This window comes from Anopheles aquasalis, chromosome 3 (assembly GCF_943734665.1).
Source record: "Anopheles aquasalis chromosome 3, idAnoAquaMG_Q_19, whole genome shotgun sequence".
NCBI classification, from domain to species: domain Eukaryota; kingdom Metazoa; phylum Arthropoda; class Insecta; order Diptera; family Culicidae; genus Anopheles; species Anopheles aquasalis.
Window position 1 is genome coordinate 58,423,549 of NC_064878.1, and position 10,308 is coordinate 58,433,856.

The window sequence follows — 10,308 nt, forward strand, 5'->3', positions numbered from 1 at the left end:
GGTAATTGGGTATAGTAAACCCACGCAAAATGCTAGTGCATTGCCTGGTATGTGCTTGTTGTTGGTGAATTTGATTAAATTTCCTTGCCCTTTTGCACAAAGTAGGGGACAGTTTGGTATGGATATTACTAAATACCTGACGTGTAAACCGAATCGTTTTTCCTTTTCAGGGCCGCGTTCGTGAATGTTTGGTGAACTTGCTGACAACCTGTGGACAGCGTGTCGGTCTTCCCAAGAGTCCCTCGGTAAGTTTGTTGCTTTCAGTTCTGTCCAGACCACTAGGCATCGATTTCGGTTTAGTATTAACCATTCTACTAGGTGTGTACGCTTAGTGGAACGATTGTTCTGTTTTGTTCAATGGCACTACCGTTTACTGTGGTTGGTGTAGTGTTGAATGAAATGAAAACGCGTTTTTAACTTTTAACTAACTTTCTATCAAATTCCCACGCTCCCATTTCGCAACCTTCATCCTTCAATGGAATGTATCGTTCATTCGTTAAAGGATGATATCTTAAGCTCACTGTACTCCAAGGTAAAGACATTCGTGAAAACACCGACATAATCCACCGATGTGTACGTGCTTTAGCGCTTTAGCGTTTGGGTAGCTTTCCGGTCACGCGAGACACACACAACATACACACATACACTGCACATCCTACCGCGGATTTTAGCGGATGGAGACCGACAGCGAAACCGGGTCCGTTGGGTATTCTGAGTTTGTTTGCCCATTATTCTGTAGCCGATTATGCTAGGGGTTTAGTACTACGTGCTTCCCTCAATCTTTCCATTATAATGGTTCTCTTCAATTGTATCCAAAATTCTTCCCTGTTGTGGCAGACAGTACCGCCGTTCACCAAAACTAGCAAACCGATGCTAGTAGAACATGCTAGCGACGCAATCAAAGCACTTGTTAACAGATATAATCCGGGATCCCGTTTCACTCTTAATCGGATCAAAATGTACCAAGAGCCACCCGCCGCGTGGAGTTCTATTTCTATTTTTTGCACCACAAATGCTATGCTCCGTGTCGATGTGTACGCCTGTCTGCTTTGCACCGTGTTGCACGCACGCTTCCAACAATATATTTACTAAGCACATTATCGAATTCCTGGAGCACCGAGCGCAATAAGAAACGCGCCCAATTCATATTCCATCGAGTAGAAAAGCTGTGCTCGTGTACTTTATGATTTTCCGTATTTTTTATTATGTTCATTCCGCTATGGTCCCTCGAGTGCTCGGAAAATTGGAGGCAAACAGCGCAAAAAATAATGTATTTCTTTTAAAATTCCATAACGTTAAACATTTGGATGGATTGTTTTTTGGTCTTATTTTGTGCTACGCCGTCTTTGGCGAATAAGTTTATTGAAGAGGGACCACCTTCACTTAGGCACCGGCAACGGGCAATTTAATACCACTTCCCGACATCGTGACGACAGATGTGTGTTCTGTAATGTGATGCTGTTTGGTCGCCTTTTGATTGCTTCCATGTTCCCGGGCGCTGAAAGCTAAAAGGAATGCCATGTATCACGACACTCGGTCACATAATGGTAGTCATCATCACATTCGCGTTGACTAGACCGAATTCTCCTGTTAAATTTGCAATGATTCGATATGGATCTTGTGTACCGCCGAATCAGCCAGGTCCTCTGTGTTGTTTCATCATATTTACTGGCATCAGTAGTGCGTGCCGCTGCTTTAAGTATTGGAAAGAACCGACATATCAGGCGTCTTTGTAATCTCCCGGTACAATCCGCTTTTCCGGTGCCACGAGTTTCACGGGCAGAGAAGCGAGAGAAACAATTTCAGTTATTTCCTCTTCAATGCCACGCTGCTCTGCGTGTCCGACGGTGTGACACTGCTGTGCTAACGGCCTATTGCCAGACAGGGTGGCGATATGTAGATCAATTTGCCCTGGTTTGCGTTTCTTTTTGAAAAACGGTACTTCAGTACGGTTCGGAGGCTCACATGGTCGGTTGGATGGCTGGCGGTATGGGTCCTAGTAATGTGGAGTTTCGCGTTCTGCGAACCGTGCATAAGACGCTGCCAGCGCCACGAATTGCTCCTTGACGGCCACGTTTTGACTGATGAGGCTATTCGGGACGGTAGATTGGAGTTTATGAAAACGTTCTCATCTCTTGCTTCACGCGGTGTGTCTGAGTGCTGCGGTGACATGTGCACCATCAGGTGGCACGTTATGAGCTGTCGAGGTAGCGTTATGCGTCCCGATATGATTTATGTTGCAATATTTCCTTACAAATTCAACTCTAACGTCATGCTATACGTAAGCCACGTTTGCTAGAGAGCGGGCATAGCTACTCTGTTGTAGTAGCTCTGTTTGTGGCAAGAGATCTTTATCATCTCATTTAACGGTCTACCTTAAGTATATTGTTCCATTGTAATTATGGTAATATGTTTTGTTTCAAGTTGTCCTACCGGCGATTACGACGATTGACTGAAAGATTAACATAAGAACATAACAGCTAAAGAACATTACTTACTAAACCCCGTTGATGAACTGTTCAGCATCAATTCAAATGCAAAATGATTTGTAATTGCCATTTGAACAGTTTTTGTTCCATCCTTTACCTAAGTGTTTGATATGATGAAGCTCCCATTGCATTTACATGGAATGGAAGGATTACGATGTCTGCACGTGTAACACGATTGCCAACATCTGGCGACATCAACCCAGGAGCTAATCTTCAATGTACTTCTAGAAGGGAAGTAAGCTTTACTGGCACTGCCTATTGGCAGGCCACAGTCGGTCTTGGTGCTGGCATTGAGCTCTGGATTATGGAAGCATATTCAATCGTCCTGTCCTTTGCAGTGGGTTGTGCCTGCTGTCTCGTCGATATGGTAACCGAATGCCCTGCTGCGCTGCTATGGTTATGATTACTTTGCTTGATTAAGTGCCCACAATCCCTTGTGTGCCTTTGTCCTTCCGCTAAATTTGTTTCATTATCGAGGTCATTTCCTCGAAGATGATCTTTTCGGAAAAATGCTCCACATTTTAATGCTCCTCCTGTGGAATGGATACCAAAACCCCACAGGAGTTTTCTTATTTTTATTTTGGCGGAACACAAAACGGAAAGCACTGAGCGACATTAAAATCGTGACTAGAAAGATATATCAATTTTCATCCCAGCATATCCCGTAGAACCAACAGAGGTAGCGGAAATTGGAAAGCGAAGGAAACCGTGTGCTTGGCAGCTAGGACCTAAGAAGGGACGAAAGCAAAAAGGAACGCAAAGAGACACATCTTTCGTAGCATGGCGCCTCTTGTAAGTTACTAACTGCTGCCGCGGTTTTGGTTTGCGGTGACATACGGCGATGGTGACTTATCCGGTGTGCTGCGTTTCTCTCCGTACATTGCTTGCTGACGATAACGACTTGCAGAATGTGGTCTGTCTAATGTGGTGGAAATATGGATAGGCAGTGGTGACGGGTTGACATCTTTGCAGTCGTTGTAGGAATGTTCAATGACGATGATAATGATAAGAATGTTAGTCAATCAACCAACATATCTTCAGGCACCGTTCAATATGCTTTAATATTGCTGTGATAGCACCGCACAATAGGACCGAAAAGGATAAAGACCCGTTTCTCAAAGATAGATCACTTTTTCGAACCGGTTCATGCCAGTGCAGTGAACTCAGACAGTTGATCCTAAACTGTACAATTTTGTCTGGGAGGAATCGGTTTTATTTGGACAACCAACTTGAGAGAATTTTAATTAGTTCCTTGGGTTATCGCAGTCTTTTAATTAGTTCCCTAAGGTCAGCGGGAATGTGTAACATGTGTTGGGATTGTTTACAACTCTGGAAATTTATCTCTGTCCAGCTTCGGTGTTCGGAAAGAATAGCATAATAGTGCCTGGACGTCAGACACTGGATATGTGCTGAAAGAGAGAGAGAGAGGGTTAAAAGGTTATAATCAAGTACGCCCTTTATATTCTCACAATAAAATAGGCGCTTGGTGCTTTAGAAACCAGTAAGACGAAGCTAGATATTATAACTCCACAATGATTAAACATACTGTGTGTTAACAAAAAAGAACGTGTGTGGCTGGAAAAACTCGAAAAAGTTATAATCTAAAGTTCTACCACGCTATCCATTCGCTGAAAAGTAACAATACCTGTGGCACAAAAGAAGCAGTAGATGCTAGTGCCCTGAAACGTAGTTCATTGCCTGCACGTATGCACAGTAGAGAGGGCAGAACGATTGCCCCCACTCTCTAGCCCAACATTCTGTTGGCACTATCAGCAGCACCCTCGGTGGCGTGCTTTAGCGCAGCATGTGAGCGTAGTTTCATTGGAAACCCTTCCCTTTTCTGTACATCGCAGGTCATCTTCAGCCAATCGTCCGATCTACTGGAGCGTCAATCATCGGCTGCATCGAGCACGGACGAAACATCAGGAGCGCAGCAGGATCTCAGCGGTGGTTCGAGGCGTGAGGATGGACCGCCCGACTTTGGGGTGTTTAAGGACTTTGACTTCCTGGAATACGAGAGCGAAAGCATCGAGGGTGAGTCGACGGACAACTTTAACTGGGGCGTACGGAGACGCCCACTGTCGGAGGGTGAGAACGAACAGCACTCACTGTCCGGTGCCGGTCGGACGTTGCACTCGAACGTGGATGAAAGTTTAAGCGAAAAGACCCCGGTACTGAACCGCCGCAAACGTCCGAATGCCGACGATTCGTCCGATGAGGAGGTAGAATCGGAATCACCGCTCGACGAAGAACCGCGGCCCATGTTCTCGAAAGCCGTCTACCTGGGGGGTCCACCGACGAGTTTAAGTTTGCGCGAACGGCGCCATCGACGCGATTCTGTATCGCGCAGTGATACGAGTGGATCGAGCGCGGGGGATCTAGGTGACATCACACCGTGCAATGCGTCACCGCATCTGCCCGGCATGCACCCGTTCCGGGCGGGTCCGATACGGGATGAAAGTGTGGACGTTTGGCGCCGCACGCTCGTTGGGCTGCTCGTGAATCAACCGTCCTCACATGCTCCGGATCTTTTGAATCAAATGTTCCGTCTGATCAAGGAGCTAACGGTGCGTTCGATAGCCATCTCGAAGGACTGTATGCGGTACTTCACTGGTGCCGGTGTTCAGCTTGGTCATCGCATCTCGGTACTGTCGGATCTGTTGGCCACACGCGGTGATCCACCGAAGATCTGGTACCATGCAAGCCTTGCCACGACACCGCGACTGTTCGAGAACCTGCGCTACGGTGTGCTGGAGGTGCAGGAGCATCTGGAGACGTTCTTCGATCGCAAAGACACCGTGCTCGATAGTTTGGATGAGGTGAAGGCTTCCTGCAAGCTAGCGCTCTTCACATCAGATATCGATTCGGCCAACGAGGGCACCGTGACCGGGGCGACAGGTCACGGTGTCACCACCTCGCTGTCGGTCTCAACCGATCCGGCCACCGCTGAGCTGCTGCTCGATCTTGGGCGCGGATTGTACAAGCTGATGTTTCAGTTGCTGCTACTGATCGAATCCGATCACAAGATTGCCATAAGCGTGGTGCAGAATCTGCGCCAGAACGAGCAAATGCAAGATCTCTCCAACCTGTACCTGTCCGTCCGGGGAGCGCTGCTGCGCTGTATCGACGACGCCGAGATGGAATCACTGGATACGTCTACCTCGACCGAGGGCGAGAACACGCCGACCCCATCGCCTGGCCTTCCCATGAACAACAGCGAGTTCGAGAATATTCTCATTGAACTGATTGACAACCAGCGGTAAGTGGTGCCTGAAAGTTATTGCCTTAAAGTATCTCTAACTATTAATTTTCCATTCATTTCTCGTCCCCTCCCGGTGGTCCAGGTGGTCAGCGGCGATCAATCACGTTAAGCAGCACAAGCAACTATCGGGTACCGCGGCTTCAAACTATGCCGTAGGAACGGCCACCGGTGGTCCAACTGGCGCCAGTTCCGACACGCCTTTTGGCAATCTGAGCACCGAGTTCAAAACGACCGACGATTTGTCCATCATTCTGAACGTGTACGCACACCGTTTGACCAAGGACAGGAATGGTAAGTGTTGATGGTGTTGAAATGAAAGTGTTAAATTATTGATTAACGTCTAAATGCGTTCACCATTCACTTGCCGGTCTCGTCGTGGATCTGTTTGTTTATCGATTGGCTTTCATTGCCTCGGAAGACATTTTCCCATCTTGCGTTTAACTTGTAAAAGAAGTTATGTTTTTCTTTGACAAAACCAACCCTTCACACCATCTGGTTGCCGTTTTGTTAAGCGAGATTAATGTTGTCTTGCAAAGTTGTTCAAATCGGCTTAGCTGTGTCGATTGCTGTGCCGTTCATGGTCCTGTCGAGGAACGGAAAAGGCATAAAATCTTGTTGTACCGTGTTTTACTCTAATTTGCATTGATTCAACCAAGCAGAAAAGTGGCATTAGCAAACGTAAATTAATAGTTAAGCTTCTTCAGCATTCTCAAAGGAGCTTGTAATTGAAAGCCCTTCCAATGTATTTGTAATTGTCTAACGACGACCTTCTGGTGCTGGTTGTATAACTTCGCATGGCAATGCCGCTGCTGCCTCTTAAATCGCTGAGTAAATATCAACATATCAAACCAAGGAAATGCCACTGGCGCACGCTCGCTCACTTCCATCGCCGAGCGGACGGAGTGAACGACGAGATTCGATAAATTGCTGCCATTTGGTGTAGAAATAAAACCTAATGACGTACATTAGTGTCGTACGGCACCTAAGGATATTCCGCCACGGAGCTCTAAGGTGTACAAAATGGGCCGTTATGTATGCCGTTTACTGGCACCCTTCCGTTGACCCAGGGGGCTTATGCTGGACGCTGGACGCTGGAAATAAAAAATGAAACACATTCCTAGTGTAGCCGCCCTCTGGCTACACTGCGACACGCTGTTATGATGTTAGAGGATAGAAACAGGAACCGAATGGTCAACCGGTTCCGGTCAGCCTAGCGATGGCAGCAATTCGTAGCTGGAAATTGAAAATTTATTCTCTCAAAGCCCCGTAAGCGCGTCTTGTTGATTCAGCTTGACCCCGCGTGGCGAGGCAGCGAGGTGTATTTCATTTTTTATGGATTACGACCCTTAGTTCGTTTTGGCAATTTGGGTTTTTCCTTTCCATTTGCTCTGCTCGGTCACTTTCTCTCCCTCTCTCTCTCCGGTTCTTTCTCTCGAAGCGCATTACTACATTAGTTATAGCGCCATCAAACAAACCTGACAACGCACAACACGGGTACGAGAAAAGGAGTCTACCGCCCCATCGTGTTTCCGTGTTCGTTCGGAAGCACGGTAGAGGTTTAAGTTGCCTTTCAGCATGGATTTATTGCTTCATTTATCATTCTTGTAGGTGTGTAAGTGCATGTCGGTACGCCGGTACCCGGTACCAACATGCAAAGGGTTGGACACTGCTTGAGAAAAGGCACATTAAATCAACGGCCGTTGCTCTGTGGTTGGCCCTGCAATTCGTTTGGCTCCTCATACGCTACAGCCGTGATGTGATGTGGTGGGACTGATGTTGATTGTGTTAACCACTCGAGAACGGTTCGGTTGGATGGTTCATGTTGTGGTTGAAAAATGCTTTTTTATTTATTTGACCATATCATCTGACTGACATGTGCGCTTCTGGCCCCATTCTTGCTGCGACCGCTTGCGTTTCGAGCTGTTTAATGCTCTGGAAATGGACAGTCAAAGTTGTGCAGTTTCGTGTGAGATTTATGTGCGATGATAACTTTTGTGTATTCAGCGCCATGCGTGCGTTGCAGTGTATTGTGAAAAGCATGTTCAAACACGTGGTGTTCGCTTCCAACCTGCTCAAGAAACAATAAACTATCGCAGACAAATACGAAGCTTGCCTGTTGGATTGGTTTTGTGGAGTATTTATCTACCATTAGCCCCTGTTTGTTGCACTAAGTGGTGCTTCAACATTGTTAACAGCGTTTTATTTTAAAAAAATGCATTTAATGGCGTTGCCATGTGGAATGTTCTCTCTATTGAATCACTACTACTGTAATCTTGTTATTTTGGATAAAGTAAACTTATGAAATTTACAAGTAATACTCTCTTAGTAAATTCAATAATAATCAGATAACGATTTAAATTAACGCGCTTGTTATCGAACATATCCATGGACCTGTAAATAGTAGATCCTTTTCGGTACTAAATAATCAATTTCAATTAAGTGGTACTAGCGGTATCGTGTTTACTGTTAATCCTCTTTCATTGAAATTTTAATGCCTAAACTTGCCACCAAATTCAGCTGAATTCCATTTCCCCATTCCCACCTCTTCAATAGATGTCTTCATCGTGTCTCGATCGGAGTTCGAGCTGAGCGAGATTTATCAGATCCTGATGGAGAACCTGCTGCACGTGTCGTCCGCGCTGTCCAACATGGAAATTAGCATGAAGGCCAACACTAGCTCCAGCTCGTCGACGGTGACAACGATGACGACGATACCAGCTGTGATTGGTGTAGGTTCCGGAGGTGCCGGTGGTAGTACCAGCAATGGCACTGGAGCTCCCTTAGGCAACACCACCAACGGTGGTGGCATCGGCGGTGCCGGTCCGTTAGTCTCGAGCATTCTCCCGGGGACCGGTAACGGTGGTGGTTCGTCAACGAGTGCCGCAAGCGCCAGCTCGACGCATGGCTCGACACCTCCGTCACCGCCCGTACTTGCCTCGACGAATCCGTTTAAGGATACCGTTGACATCATCACCACACTTTAAGCCTGCTCGGCCTAGAGGGTCTGCGTTTTTTGGTCCTTGTTTTTTGGTTTTCGTTTTTTGTCCTCTCGGTTAGTCTGTAAATTTCGGCCGAACACATACACACCGAAGGTCGCCAGGTCCGTAGAGAGGTTGGCTTGAGTGGTAAGGTCTTTTACGCCTGCAGGGATTGTACAGCTAATTCGATTCCAATAACCGTGACGGTGGAGACACTTTTATTGGCTCGGTTCGTTTCGGCTTCGTATTCTTTGTGTTTCCTTTTTTTTGGTTTTGCTTTGAAATTCCATCGACAAATTTTAACGCGCTTGCACAAGGACCGAGCAAAGAGGGATTTCCGCGAACGCTCAATTGTAACAAACGTCTGCTCTTTTATACTTCACCGACAAAAGCCAAAAGGCTGAAGGACCGACAATCCGACTTCGGTCTACCATGTTCTATACCATGACTTGTTTGAGCGCAGACAGCAACCCCCCAGCACTTGGACGGTATCAAGTAAGCACACTTCGCGAGATGGATGCGACGAAATGGATATTTTATCGTGCGTGACGGAGCGCTTGAACGAAGACAATTAGGCAGATCATTGAAACGAGGTTAGGACGGATCGGACGGAGGTGTCCGGTCAAGAGGACACTTTTGTTTGACACTTTCATTCGACGGCCAGCACGGGAAGCCCCTTCTTTTACCTAGTATTATTTCAATAAATGTGACAATTAGTGTAGCTAGGCTGATATGTACGCCACGTGATGATAGACAGCGGACACGAGTAGGAGTCCAGCGGCATGTGGAAGGCAAAGGCACAGGGCAGCCTTTCCAGGCGTGCATGCATGGAACCGGTTCGTCTCTTTTGTTGAAACAAATAAAGCAAAATGCAAACCTTCACACAAAGCGCTCTATTCAAAGCGAATTCCTCGGTTGACGGGACGAGATATCACATGTCGCCTGAGCCTGAGAGAGGGCCTTTTGGGCGCAACAGTATCATGTGCACCTCATAAGATTATGCCACGAGTGCCATCGAATCCAACGCGAAGATAACGGGCAAGCGTGGATCTGGACGAGGGCACAGCCTCTCCCAGCTGGGGGGAGGGGTTAAACGGTACGCATTGCTCCACGTTTCACAATGGCTTTCGTTGTCCCTTTTTAGCTTTACGCTTTTATTCGAAGAAGCTGCGTGGCTTTTCCTGCAACAGTCTTATCAGCCGATTCACTCTTCAACCCTTTCCTTTGTCTGCTGCAAACGTGACTGGGACTTGTCGGTACGTTCTTTTGAAATTTGTTTGCCTACCATTCCTGGAATGCTATTTATGTTTGCGAGTAATTGTACATCCGAAAGATGTACTGACACGACCGACAGAAGCATGGCGCGTACATCGTATCATTATTTTCAACTGTTTTTTTTCGGTAGTGCATTCAGATAGCAAAGTTTAAAATGGAAACAAAATACGTATGACTGTATGTCCCATCGGAGGCTGTTAAGTTATAATTAATTCCATTAGTATAAACAACCTGCCTGCTCATCTCGAAGCAATGACGGAGCGGAGCGCTTGTTAAATGAAAATGGATTGCCGGGAAAATGTAG

At 46.7% G+C, this 10,308-nt stretch overlaps 1 protein-coding gene across 3 annotated transcripts in view; it reads left to right on the forward strand.

Moving 5' to 3' along the window:
• The window catches only part of LOC126578340 (protein furry), a 37,794-nt gene extending 28,177 nt beyond the window's left edge, over positions 1-9,617 (forward strand). For all 3 annotated transcript variants that reach the window (XM_050240789.1, XM_050240791.1, XM_050240790.1), the window contains 4 exons: positions 171-245; positions 4,343-5,748; positions 5,834-6,042; positions 8,305-9,617. In XM_050240789.1, the coding sequence (XP_050096746.1) occupies positions 171-245; positions 4,343-5,748; positions 5,834-6,042; positions 8,305-8,735 (2,121 nt within the window). In that variant the 3' untranslated portion in view covers positions 8,736-9,617. The remainder of the gene's footprint in view (positions 1-170; positions 246-4,342; positions 5,749-5,833; positions 6,043-8,304) is intronic.
• The last annotated feature ends 691 nt before the right edge of the window (positions 9,618-10,308 follow it).